The sequence below is a fragment of the Talpa occidentalis genome, unplaced genomic scaffold (assembly GCF_014898055.3).
Source record: "Talpa occidentalis isolate TD23 unplaced genomic scaffold, MPIMG_talOcc4v2.1, whole genome shotgun sequence".
Lineage (NCBI taxonomy): Eukaryota > Metazoa > Chordata > Mammalia > Eulipotyphla > Talpidae > Talpa > Talpa occidentalis.
In genome coordinates, this window is record NW_026555331.1 from 103,925,516 (window position 1) to 103,940,579 (window position 15,064).

The 15,064-nt window shown below is 35.4% G+C and overlaps 1 protein-coding gene across 2 annotated transcripts in view; it reads right to left on the reverse strand.

Moving 5' to 3' along the window:
* Positions 1 to 15,064, reverse strand: part of SKAP2 (src kinase associated phosphoprotein 2) — a 155,359-nt gene that overhangs the window by 53,109 nt on the left and 87,186 nt on the right. For both annotated transcript variants that reach the window (XM_037509556.2, XM_054692435.1), the window contains exons 5-6: positions 12,895 to 12,972; positions 11,775 to 11,858 (exon numbers count right to left, since the gene is read on the reverse strand). In XM_037509556.2, coding sequence (XP_037365453.1) covers positions 11,775 to 11,858; positions 12,895 to 12,972 — 162 coding nt within the window. The remainder of the gene's footprint in view (positions 1 to 11,774; positions 11,859 to 12,894; positions 12,973 to 15,064) is intronic.

Consider the following 15,064-nt stretch of genomic DNA (forward strand, 5'->3'; position numbering starts at 1 on the left):
ATTATCTGTACAACATTCAGTCAGTCAGTATTATAGCTTTATAGTACAATGTTTAAATGGCATCTTCAAATATCACCTTAAATTCAAAGACTATAAATGGATTTGGGGTGATTAAGTTTAAAAGGCTACTTTAGGGAACCAGAGAAAGAGACCCATAGTTAGTGGTTTCATTCAGAAAGAAGCATGGAAAGATGACACTTTCATGGAAGGGAAGTCCAAGAATTAAACCTTAAAACTTCCTAGAAAACTCATGACAAACTCATGGCTCTTTCAGATTTAGTAAACCAATGGGAAAAGCTGTCAGTTGAAATGTGCTGGGCTTTATTTGCCACTATCTCCTCTCAACACCAGTCCACCTCACTACCCCACCCCACCCTCCAAGTCTCTAAAATAAAGAATGAAAAAAACTTTTCCAAAAATGTATAACTCTAACTTTTTTTTAATTTAAATTTTATTTTTATATTCCCCATACAATTGCAACCCCCTTATTTTGACCCCAATCCCTCCTTTCCCCGGCCCCCACCCCCTAAAGAGTGTCTCTGGTTCATAGTTGTTTGTTGATTTTGATATTTTCTTTCTTATAGTTATTCTTTTTCCTGGTTCCTTATTTATGTTTTCTAGATTCCTGCTATGAGTGAGACCATCCGGAATTTTTCTTTTTCTTTCTGGCTTATTTCGCTGAGCATGATCCCTTCCAGCTCCATCCATGTTGCTGCAAGTTGCATGTGTTTATCTTTTTTGAATGCTGAGTAATATTCCATGGTGTATATGTACCACATCTTCTTGATCCGGTCATCTATTTTTGGACATTTGGGTTGTTTCCAAAGCTTAGCTATTGTAAATAGTGCTGCTGTAAACATAGGGGTGCAGGTGCCCTTTGGAATTGATGTTTCTGTCCTTTGGGTAAATTTCTGTCCTTTGGGTAAATACCTAGGAGTGGAATTGCTGGATCATATGGAAGCTCTATGTTTAGTAGGTCCAGAAATCTCCACACAGCTCTCCATAGTGGTTGGACCAGTTTGCACTCCTACCAACAGTGCAGGAGAGTTCCTTTTTCTCCACAACCTCGCCAACATTTGTATAACTCTAACTTTTGAACTAGTTGAAACAAGCTTAGCTAGTCAAGTATATTTGAATCCCATATAATGAATAAAAAAAAGAAGATTAGAGTTTCAGTCAGATATAATTTTAAATACACAGTAGGAATACAACAAAGGATTTCATACTCTGACCCTGAAAATAAAATTAGTCATTACTTTACCTAGTTATACCATTTTTATAGAAAAGCTGCAAAGCTATAGGTTTATTTATTAGGTTAGCACACAATATTAAGATCATGAGTAAGGTGAACAGTCTCTTTTACTGAGCTCAGGGGAAATAGAGAAATGCTTCCATATGGCAAGATGAAGAGTTCTCTTAGTTTAGTGTACTGGCAGATATATATCTCTTTTTCTCAAATATACTAATTTAATGCCTGAAGTAACATATATTTTTTAAATGTCATGGACATGATATAATTTTCAAAACATCAAATGAGAAAAAACTGACTTAGAAATTTCTGACTTAACCCTGGACCTTCTAATAATATTTAGAAATAATGGATGAATGCAAAAAACAATTCAAATTTTAAAATTTGAAGTTTACTTTGTAGAAAAAAGTCTACAATGAACTTCTGTGGGTTCAAAAAAACTGTATTTTAAAAATTAGAGCAACATTTCCCAAAGTGTGTCCTTATGATCAAGTAAGTTTGGAAATACTCAATTCAACAGGTGTTAATTCAGGCTATCTTGAGGCCCTTTTTATAAGAAAGATTTAGTATGCAGCATTTCCCAAAGTTATTTGTCAACAGAATTCTTTTTTTCCTACAACATTTTATGAAGCTGGTACTCACTCCCAGGACATATTTTGCAAAAAAACCAACTAGACAAACAACATTGGGGAGAAAGTATTAAAATAATGAATGGTTAAGCACAGGAGTTCTAAAATTCTCAAAGAAGACTAAGTCATTCACTTACTCATTAAATAAATTTACCCTGTGATTTAAAACAAACAAGGGAACATTATTGTTTAACGAGACAAAACTAGTAACATGCCAGCTAGCAGAAGCTTACGAAGTACCAAAATCCTATAAATTTTAGTCATTATAATAGAAATTTTCCTGAAACATATACTTTCCTAACTTCTCAAACAATTCTTTTAAACATTTTTTGATGATACAGTAGTTTAATTTGAGTATTTTATATTAATAACACATTGATGCCTTCAGGATTTAAGGTGTTTGTCCCTCTATTAAATTTCCCTCAGCTTCTATTTCACATTTTAACCTTGCCTATATCATGCTGTTCAAATTTTATATCTACAGAACTGAAGGCTGCCAGGAGAAACTGGATAATGAAATCTATTAAATCAGTAACTTAATTTTACACAATTCTAATTCAGTAGGTTCAAGGTAAAAAACAGTTGGCTCCGATCTCTTACAAAGCAAAACTCATAAAATTAAGGATAACTATTTCCTTCTACTTTTTCACTGGCTTTTGGATTTACAGCTGTGTTATAAGGCTTTTAGATGTTAAAAAGACAACTCACATTTACTGAGCTCCTTTTCTATGCCACGAATTTAATATAGCATATCTTGTATATACCTTGCAACAACTCTGAGATAAGGTATTTATTATATCCCCCCATAGTGATTAGAAAACAAACCTAAAAAAAAAAAAAAAAAAAAAAACAACTTTTTCAGGCCTCCCTGGTTGCGCCCGCGGTTGAGTGCAGCACTGTGAAGTTGTCCGCAGCCTCTGCAGTGCAGGTTTGATCCAGGCCGGCCGGGGAGATACCCATATGGCATGCCAGACCTCTCCTGTCTTACCTGCTGCTCCCCTCAGCAGTGTATTTCAGTCAGTCTGCCTGTTTTGTTCCCTGCTCTGTCTCTGGTGAATCCTCTCACCCTCCCTCACATCTGGCTTGTACCCTGGTTCTTGTATAAATAAATAAATCTTTAAAAAAAATTATTTGGAAAATATATGGAAAAAAAAACTTTTTCATGGTCACATAACTAATGAGGGGTAAAAAAACACAATCCTATTGTAAGTCTGATTTCTAAGGCTTGTTTTTTCAACCATATCACAGTTTCCTAGAAAGGTGCTTCTAAAGTGTATTTCAAGAATCATCTATGTTAAAATCATCTTGGATACTTGTAAAAATGCAAAAACTTAAGACATACATGCACACTTTTGTTCACTACAGCATTATTTATAATAGCTAAGTTATAGAAACAACCTAAATGCCCAAAGACAGATAAATGAAAGAGGAATATGTGGTACATGTACACAATGGAATACTACTCAGCTATTAAAAAAAAAAAGATAAACTCTTGACTTTTGTGACATGAATAGAACTGGAGAGGATTTTGCTAAGCAAATTATTCAGAAGGAGAAAGACAGATATCAGATGGTGTCACTTATATGCGAGAGACGAAACAAAGAATCAGATAAAGCGTTCAAACCTATAACTAACCTTAGAAATATGACTATAGGGAGCCTCCCTGGTGGCGCAAGGGGTTAAGATGTAACCTACAAAGCTGTCCGCAGCCTCCACACTACAAGTTCGATCCCCAGCCAGGGAGCTACCCACATGGTGCAGCAGACCTCTCCTGACTCACCTGCTGCTCCCCTCAGCAGTGTATTTCAATAGATCTGCCTGTTCTGCTCCCCACTGTTTCTGGTGAATCCTCTTACCCCCCCACACCTCTGGCCTGTAACCCAGTTCTTATATGCATATATAAATAAATCTAAAAAAAAAAGAAATCTGACTACAGAATTGAGGCTATTACAGGGGCAGGGAGAAGAAAGTGGGGAGGGGTTCAATGGACTATGGTGGAGGCCATATACCTCTAAATCATAAACCAATGTTATCTTAATAATGTATAGTCCAAAAAAGAAAAAAGAAATTTATAATCATTAAACAGTCCTTATATTCATGAGATCAACTGTGGAAGAGAAAATGCAGAAACTTGCTATTGAGGAATCTCTGGGGGTGGTTTCAGGAAATCAGAATTTTATCAAGTACCCCAGGTAATTTTGATACACACTAATGTATGAAAAAAAAACTTTCTAGAACATGTAAATTATGAAGTCACAGTACACAGATAAACATTATCTCACTTTCCTCCTGTGGACTCCTCTACCTTTGCCTATCAAACATCCATGATGGCCTATGTTTTAACTCCTGCTCTTTCCTTGCTTTACAGCTCTCACTAGGCAATCTCACCCACACCCGACAATCAAATTCCTGTCAATATGCTTAGTACTCATAATTCTCTATTTTTACTCCAGCTTCAGCATTGTATATCCAAATCTTCATCTGTTCATCATGCATGTCTTATCTCTTGCCTGTCCCATAGGCATATTGAATGTAGCAGACCCACAAGGGAGATCATCTCGTCCCCACCCCTCCAACACTTGTACTATGTCCCCCATTTGATTAAATGGCACCTCCATTAACTCAGGCTCCCAGCCAGAAAACAGCATCTTTCTTTATTTCTCCCTTTCCTTCACCAACTGTCTTCATGTTCTCTCCCTCCACCTCACTGCCACCTATAAAAATCCAATCAGTCCTTCATGTTTTTCTTGTAAATGTGCTGGATTTTTCTCCTCTTCATTGGCTTTCAGATAATATGCTTAAAACACCAAACTCTTTCTATTTTAAATATAGAGTAAATATATTAACTAAATTCCATGTCTTCTAGCAGTCCTGTAAGTTGTGTGCATTTGTCATCTGAGGATATCCAGCATCTAAGTATCTTTCCTATTTTAATCCTGAGCTTGTTGGGGGACAGAACACAGATTCCAACCACAAAAGCTAGAAAGAGGAGGAATTTCCCTACCCCAGATCAGTCAAGCAGATGCTCCAGTTTGGGATCTAAATCTGAGCCAACTAAAGAATCAGGGGGAAAAGTCCACAATTCATTCCCGGGTCAGGGCCAGCAGTGTGTCCCAACTATACTCACCCCAAGGCATGAATCGGGTCTCCCCTGGTGTCGTAGTCTTTGTCTGATTTTTAAGTCTTTGTTTAGCCTTCCTATCAGTTCTGTCTGAAAGCCCAAACCATCCCAATAATTTCCTTTTCTATATAAAGTTGATTTCTGTTGTCTATACCAAGAATGCTAATTTGGTACAAATGATTACCAAACAGAAGGATATGCAGTGTTCAGAAATGTTTGATAATACCTGCTATTTCTATTTAAGGTCTTTCCCTCTCAGTAAATAACTCACACTACCCCTGTAAGTCTTAATACTCATTAGTAGGACAGTGGATTATATGCCCTGCAAATACTAAACTCTTCTTAACTCTATCAAATTGTCAGTTCTTCTAGGCCATCAGTTAAACATACACCAACATTTCCCTTTGTTTACACAGCTCACAGAAACACAGATGTCAACACTAATTCAGGCATTGGAAATATACCTCTGGTGTTTAGAGTTATTCTGTGAGGAAATATCAAATTATTACTATTTTAAGTGAAAAACAGCACATGCTACATGTATTTGTTACTTCAGGGCCCCAAATGACTCTGAGTCATAAACACCAGCAATATTTGAGTCCAAAGGGAAATAATAAAAATTAAAATTTGGACTCAGATGGTCTGGTGGCAAGAAATTTTAGATGTTTCCAAAACTTTATTTTTCCATAGAAATACACTGCAAGCATAAAAATCAAGTGGTCTTTTTAGTTACACATTTCAGCTTGACTGAAAAACAAGGTATGAGGTACATGTGAATGGAGAATAAATAAATTACAAGCATATTTGTAGAATGGAAATTTAATGTCCTGTTTCTACTTTGGGGCTAAACTTAATGTTTTCTTCTACAACTGAAATTCAGGTAATAATTACAACATGGTCTATTAGCCCATCATAGCATATAGCTATTGTTAAGATAAACATTGCACAGAGGATTTCTTAATATCCCATACATACTATCCTTTGAGAGCCTCCTGCAGTTGGAGATGAAAGAACACTGTTTCTAGTCATGCAACATGTGAGTGGCTAAAAACATTGAAGACATGGAGGTAAGCAACCTTTGCTTTTGTTCACCAAACTCTCAGCTCCTGCCAGCTTCAGAACACATTTTGCCTCCACTCTCACTTTCTCCTGATAGTTGTCAGCATAATCTTTCCAACATCCAATCAGAGTTTGTCCTGCCAAATGCTTACCTTCAATGCTTAGAAAGGTTAACTGTCCCTTAGACAGGAAATGCCAAACTCCTGACTAGGGTATGGAATGACTCGAACCCACCCATTCCCAGCTCACCAGCCCTCATTCACTTAACTGCTCTAATGAGCTGGCTCCTGCACACTACACTGTTGATGGATCCTCTGTGCTCACTCTGAGCCAATATATTATACAGATGTACATTAACAATGCCTGACACACAGATATTCAAAGAATATCCATTGGTATAGATGCTGCTGTTATTTATCTGTACATACAGATAGATAGCTACAGTGATTGAAGATAAGAGTACATAGTTTGATTTAAAATATATCTACCTTCAAAGTGTGTGTGTATGTATCTCTTCAACTTATATAATAAGTGCATTTAATCTGTGCATTTATCAAATAGATCAGGAGAAAAGGTAAGTTTTTATGGTGTTATTGAGTTACTGTTATAAAACAAAAGAACTTCCAAGTACATAAACACTCTTTAACAGTATTTAAAGTATTAAAAGAGAACTATAATGCTATTTCAACATGAAAACACACTATATAATTTTCATCCAAACTGAACAGATGTTACTTTCCCCCTATCCATGGAGAAGTTGTAGGGTATGTGAGCAAGAGGAGAGGTCAATTACAATAAAAATTTTATTTCTCTGCTAACCTGAAAATTTTATTATATTAAATTATCTGTATTAAACCCAATTTTCTACTGATTTTTATTATATATGGAAAGGATATTATAGTGAAAATACTACAACCACGTGCACTAAATGACTTTTGATATATGATTAGACTCAGTGGAACCCAGGTTATCTGCAGCTGTCACATATGATGACACTAGTATGGCATAGGTTATGGGGGTTACACTGCAAAAACCCATAAGTGGAAAGTAGATAGATACTGAAAACACTCTCCTCCCTCAAAAGTGCAAAGGGATAAGGTTCATATGTTAATTCAAGATCATATGGAGGTTAAACAGAAAAAGAAAAACCTTGAGTGTAAAACAGGTTCTGAAATGGGCCATCATTTACAGGCATGTTGGAGGGGGTGATAGCAACCAATTTGTGGAAAAAACATGACTTTGGAGTCAGAGAGGTCTGCATTAAATCCTGGCTCTGCCTCTCGGCAGCCCTTTGATGATCTCTCTTGCCTACGCTAGTTCAATGTCCTCCTAAATGATCCTGTTGACCCAGTCTCTATCCATTCCAATTCATCTTCGACAATATTATTACCACAGTAACTACCTAAAAACTGAATCAGATCAGAGCCCTGAGCTTAAAGGCCATATTAGGATAAAGTCCTTAGCAAGGGCCTTGTTCTCATAAGACTTTTATCAATCTGATCATAATCCACTTTAGCATGATGTGCACCCTTCCCTCACTGAAGAATGCTATACTTGATTCCAACTTTGATGTCATCGAGGCCTTTTCAAAATTCAGAATCTCTGTTGTTCCCCTGCCTAAGTGTCCACTTTACCCTTTTTCATCTACAATCTCCTACTCATTTTTTTTATTTGAGCCTATAATTTTTTTAAGATTTATTTATTTATGCATACAACAGCTGGGGTGCATGCCAGAGGTATGGGGGGGGGGGTGAGAGGATTCACCAGAGACAGAGTGGGGAGCAGAACAGGCGGATTCACTGAAATACACTGCTGAGGGGAGCAGCAGGCAAGACAGGAGAGGTCTGCTGTGCCATGTGGGTCACCTCCCTGGCTGGGGATTGAACTCATGCTGCAGTGGGTATGGATAGCTTCACAGTGCTGAGACTTAACATCTTGAACCATCAGGGAGACCCCTGAACCTATAATTTTATTTTAGTTTTTAAATTTTTTTTTTATTGAGGTAACACTGGTCTATAATATTGTATATAATATAGAGATAACTGTAGGTTCACATCTTTTCAGGAGTATTTTACACCCACCACCAAGGCAGCCATAAAAATCTTCAAGGCACACCCACCACCACCCATTACCAAGGCATCCATCTCCAAGACACCCATAATCCTCCATCACTGTCCACTGCCCCTCCTCCCTCCTCTACCTTTTCCCTCCAACCTGCAGTAATGTTTCTAGGGTTTGTTTTGGTTTATTTTTGTCTATACCTTTGTTTCTTTATATTCCACATCTGAGTGAAATCATCTAATATTTGTCTTTCTCCTTCTGACTTATTTCACTTAGCATCATTCCCTCCAGTTCCATCCATATTGTCAGGAATTTAGTATTCCATTGTGTAAATACAGTGCTTCTTAATCCACTCATCTATCCCTGGAAACTTAGGTTTTTCCCACAGCTTGTCTACTGTAAATAGTGTAGTAATGAATGAAAAATTCCTCCTCATTCTTTATGGTCCAATGAAGGGTCCTCTCCACTAGGAGTATCTCCTAAATCCCCTAGGAAATTGTGCTCCAAAGATATTTAAATAACTTTCTACTCTGCATTGAAATTATCAGTTTACCTGTTCAGCTCCCACCTAGGATTCTCCTGACTTCCTCTTGTTGATATACAACTCAAACTGCAAATAACTCTACGGCAAATAACTCTAAGGCAGGATTATCTCTATCCCCAGTGCCTAATATCCACCAAGTATCCAATATATGTTTATCAAATAAAAAAATGAATAAATGAGTGAGTGTATGAATTATTGCCTTAATCATTCAGTCTGAGCAACTCAAACCTAAGATGCTTGATGAATGGGATTTGTGACAATGAAAGGAAGAGGAAGGAGATAAAAGGATGGATATGATTTCATAAAGCAATAAAATATGTACTCTCTCTATATATATATTACTTAAGGACCCAAATGGCCATGAATAATAAATATAGATAATATTTATGGGTACAAAGGTAAGTGCATTATTTACCCTAGAGACTAGAACTACTCTTTCTAAGCCATTACTATCTTGATGGGTCAATATGTTTTTTGGCATACACAATAAGGTAGAAAATGTGACCTATGTATCTGTCAAATAGTAACAAAGTACAATTTAACCTAGTAAGTGGTATCAACTCCTTCTGTGCCTCTATAATCCATTTATCTAAATCCTACTTAGTTGAAGGATTATAGTTCTCATCTATCTAAATAGCTCTTTCCAAAGTTTAGGTAAATGGCTCACACATACTGTACAAATTAGGTATCTGATTTCATAAAGAAAATAAAAATTTCATGTAACACCTATATTATCCTGGAAAAAAACACAAAGGAAGGAAATTAAGATTATGCCAAACAAGCAATTAAAAACTGTCTGATTGATTCCACACACTCCCCCCTACCCCCATAATTCCTAAAAGGAAAAGAACTGGCCAAGAATTCCATAGGAAACAGCCAAAAGAGAAAAAAAATCACTAAAAATAGATCTGAAATCTCAGTGGAAACAGGAGGCTTCACAGTAAGAGACAAGGAAGAATTTAAGGAAATAGAAACCATATTTTCAAATATCCAGATGAAAAGGAAATGCTAAAATAGCAATTTTTAAAAAGCATTGGTAGTTTATGAATCAAAGTAGTTAAAATACATTATAAAAAGATGTTATTACCATAAAAGCTCATCAAATGATAGAAATGGGAATTTAACTAATATAAAAAACTAACTAGAATTTATTCATAGAATATTAGCTTTTGAAATAAATGCAAATATTTCTTAGGTTTTGGGAAAACTCTGACCTACCAATTGGTGTATATCAGTTATAATTAGGAATGGAGAAAAGACATAATGTCTTTTCTCATCACTCTCAAAAGAAATTAGAAATGAGAAGTCTGATTAAATCAAAGTCAGGAAGATTTGAATCCTCTTTCTGCTACTCTTGTAAAATAGAGGATACATCTTTTGGGAAAAGTAAAATCTTCCTAAATTCACAATATTGCACAAGTTCTATTTCTTTAATTGCAACACGTGTTTACATCAACACATGTTTACAACCTGTGATGAGCAAAACTGAAGTTGGACTCTAAATTTCCCGACAAAATCACCTATTACCCTTAGCAAAAGGCAGAAGGCTATTTACTGACAATTGCTTATAGTTTACATTTCACTGATGCCATTATCACACTTGAATATATTGTAAGTTAGTGACAGAATGCAAATTAGCCACTAAATTAATTCTTAATTTGTTGATGCCATTAACCAAAGTGAGAACTTCTAGCATCAAGAACATAGTTCAAATTATCTAAAATACAATCTTATTTGCCTGTTTCTGTAATGAGAAAAAACCCAAAAACTGCAAATTATGTCAAATGAAACGTAAATGTCCAAACGCTGATAAGAAACAGTAAAATAAAAAGGTTATTGTTTATAAAAAACAGTTGATAGTGATATTGAACTTTCATGTCTTGCTCTCCTCCAAGTGTCTTTCTAGAATTGAAAGTAAACTTATTTCTATATAGCCCTCACTATATAATATTTAACTTCTAATCTATTTTTCCTAGGGAAAAAAGCAAAAGTAAGAAAGCCTATATTCTTTAAATTTCAGTCTTCTCTGATTTTATTTCTTCAAATAATGAACTTAAAAATATATGAACTATGAATAGCAGATTTATTAATTAGCAAATGAAATTACAAAATGTATCTTGGGCCTCCCTGGTGGTGCAGGTGGTTGAGCGCAGCGCTATGAAGCTGTCCGCAGCCTCTGCACTGGTTCGATCCCCGCCAGCCATGAAGCAACCCACATGGCGAGCAGACCTCTCCTGCCTCACCCGCTGCTTCCCTTAGCAGTGTATTTCATCAGTCTGCCTGTTCTGTTCCCCACTCTGTCTCTGGTGAACCCCCTCACACTCCCCCACATTTGGCCTGTACCCCGGTTCTTGTATAAATAAAATAAATCTTTTTAAAAATGTATCTTATTATTTGTAAACTAATACAGTGACAAATCAGAGCTAAGAGCACAGGCTCTCTCCATATTGCTTAGATTCAAATCCCAAATCTCCATTACTGGCTCTGGAATTTGGGACTTGTTTGGAAAGCTTAGCTCTCTGTCCTTACTTTCCAAACAATAAAATGAATGAGGCTAATGATAGCACCAACCTCAGAGTTGTAGTGAGTTAGATGAGTTCATGTTACTAAAATGACTAGATATAACTACGGTGCTTAGAAAAGTAAGTTCTATGCAGGAGTTTGCTGCTGTTATTTTAATCTGTAAAAGAAGCTGAGACACGTGTTGCATATATTTAATTTTATGTAAATTTTTCTTTTAAAGTACTTGGAAAAAGGTATCTTTCCTCCCTTCAAAACACTCACAATCCTAATAGACTTACTTTTCTGCAAATTCTACAACTATAGCCTGGATGATAAATATTTCCTGAGGTGAGAGGCCACACAGATGAAAGTTATTTCATTTTCTTAACTCAAAGAAACACAATTGTATTAACTTTTAGGGTATTCTGGAATCCAGAGCACTTGTCAAATAATGAAATAATTATAAAGTAGTCTTAGACTATAATAATCAAAATTCTCAGTTATTTCTTTTCATTTGTCTTCAGTTTACCCTGTACCAATAATAACGGGGTGGGGAAATGGCCTCCCAACCATGCAATAGAAGTTAATATAATGGAATAATAATACTACCTTTGTCACTTCCATAATAATAGAATACTGTTTTACTGAGCGCACACCACCGTTTCTGCCATTCAAATCCCAGAAAGCTGTGATCTACAAAAATGGGGCGGGGGGAGAGAACAATTTATATAATATTAATATATATCACAGATATCATTGTAAGGCCATTTCCTTACTCTAAAAGGAAAAGTAATTAATACGATTTCTAAGCTCTAAAAGTCTATGGCTGATTGTTATCTTTCTTTCCAAGAGACAAATACAAACAAACAAACAAAAATAGAACAAAATACGATGCTAAAAGAAAGAATGTGAAGCAGAGATGAGGTTGCTACATTTATGGGATCAACTGCATGGCCAAAAAACTTTCCTGACAGGACAGCCAAAAAGGCACTGATGACACAGTCTTGAGATAATTGCTTCAGTTTCTCATCTGTTATAAAAGCAGAGGAGGAGCTGACCTAGATGATTTCTATTATGTCTCTCAGCTTTGAAATTCAGCTAAGAAAGCTAAGAACAGTAAACAGAATATAAACAGAAGGGCACTGAGGGACTACCTATGAGATAAGTAGAATAGTAATGAAGAGATTTTGCTTTCCATTTTCCATATCACAGCACAACCTCCATATTTCATTGTCCTTATACATTGGTGTTGAAAGAGTAAGACCATATGGTCAACTCCCAATTATCATAGCCAATGAAGAGGAACACTGAATGAAAAATAGAAAATGGCAGACAATATGCCAGGCTCAATCTGCACCATAGCAGACATGGTCAGAGGCAGGCTAACCTAACCTGATGCTCAGCTAGGTGGGATAACAGTGAAAAGCCCCATCCTGGAAAATACACACATGGCTCATAGCCTTCTTACAAGAGGCAGGAACAACTCCTGAATCACTTACAAATAACTGAGATTGACAACTAAAAACTGAACCAAATGTTTTGTTATTAAAAATTATTTAGTATTAAAAGGTATATTTTGTGACTTGCACAATGTCATCCAGATTTTCTTAAAAGTTTTAAAATTCTTAGATTACCTAAAAAGAATATTCGCTCCACATGTATACAGCAAGCATGTTTTATGTAATGATAAAACCACTTTTAGATTTTTCCTTAGGTTCTTATGGTTTACCTTTTCTGCGTTTTTCAAGGTAGCCTGCCTTTAAAACAAAAGGAAGGTCCTGTGCTGCAATTGGAGGAAACTGGTTTCCTGTGGCAGAAGGGGAAAAAAAAAAGTGGTGAGTAATCCATTTTTTGGAAACCAAGTGTTAGATCTCAGTTGGTTTCACTGTACTTTCATTACCCAAATCACTCAAACCCAAGTCCATTAGCTTTGTTTCAAATCCATTCCACAGATAAGTCTCTCTCCTCCTCTCTACATCTCAAGAACAACAACAAAAAGTTCTGTATTCATGTCTTAATGTAGAATGCTTCCAAAGTAAAGCAATATTATGTAACCGAATGAGCTCTAAGATACTTTACATCAACATTCTAGAAGGAAAGGACTAAGAAATTATTATAAATAAATGCAACATATCTGTAAAAAGAATTTAGAAACTTCAAATAAATCATATAAACTTCTTTACATTTATATTGAATTAACTCTTCAAGATTTTCAATGTATATTAACTCTTATCTACATATTTCTATTCCTTCCAAGTAAAGCATAAAATGATTTTCCCGCAAAATCAAATGTAAAATTTGTTTCTCTGAGTCTATAGCAAATATTCTTTTCCTGGTTGAACTATCAGGAAAACCTTACAGGAATTCAACTGAATGAGTATGCTTTGTTTTTCTAGGGCAGTTGAAACAGAAGCTCTGAATACATCTGATAAAAATATAAACAAATATTAGGTGCCTACAAAATCTTTACAGATTAAGTCAAAAGCTAAACTAATTAGAAATTATATATTCATTGTCAAGAACAGTGTTACTCGATAATTTTACAACTGTTCAATACTTTTATAAATTTCATTAGAAATAGATTAATAGCTATCCTTAGTATTCTGCTATCCTCTGTATTCTAACAAGTGAAAACAATCTAATGAAAGTTTCCATGGAATCCACACAATAGAAAGAATTCAATATAGTTTCAAAAAGTGTTTTCATAGGAATTTTATTACATACAAATTTATCATAGAATTGTCAACTGGGTTTTTTTTTAATATGAGGATCTTGGTAGTTATAAAATTATAGATATTTTTCTTTAATAAAACTTAAAGCCAAAGCACTAATTTTAGTTCCTTGTTGGATTCATTTTACTAAGTAAACAAAAAACAATATAATTACAATATATTTAAAATAGAGGGCTGCCTTGAAATGTATAAGGAACTTCAGAGAAAGTATAAATATTTGTATCATCCAATAAACATTTTTTCATAATAAACTTGGCCCACACAATAGAAGTTATTTACTACAATATTTTGCACATAAAATAAAAAACACAAAGAAATCTTATCTACATCACAAGTTCTAGTCAACTACTAAATTAAAGAGCATGACTATGATATGCCTTGGTTTTTTTTTTTTTTTTTTTTTAATTTTTTTTTTTAATTTTTTTTTTTTTTTTTTTAATAGAGGCATGCTTTATTTATTTGTTTGCTGGTTTGTTTGTTTGTTTTGTTTATACATGCACTGGGTACAGTCAGAAGCGCGGGAGGGTGAGAGAATTCACCAGAGTCAGAGCGGGGAGCAGAGCAGGCAGAATGACCGAAGTACACTGCTGAGGGGAGCAGCGGGCGGCAGGAGAGGTCTGCGTGCCATGTGGGACCCTCCTCTGGTGGCCGGGGAGCAGCCGGGGATCGAACCGACGCCGCAGAGGCCGCGGGCAGCTTCGCAACCCAGCGCTCAACCGCTGCGCCACCGGGGAGGCCCTGATATGCCTTGGTTTAAGAAAAAAATGACATAATACTATTTTATTACCTGAGGTTATACTGACAAAAAGCAAACATAAATATATCATCACACATAAATATGAAATTCTAGCTAAATGTAGAATCATTTAGGAAATTTTTCTTTCTAAATAATATCCTTACCAATAAAATATTTACTTCTCCAACTAAGTAAAACATAGTTTTATTTCTGTGGAAGTCTGTTGGTGCTCACATTTTTATATCACTGGCATGTAAAGTTCTTAAATCAACCACACAAAATCTCTTTGCCAGAAGTAGCATATAGATGACATTTCATAATGAGACTGCAAACATATTCATTGTATATTTTAATATAATTACTGAATGCCATGAAGAAAATCACAAGTAGTTTTTCTGTAGTATAAAAATAAGAATATTCACTACAAAATA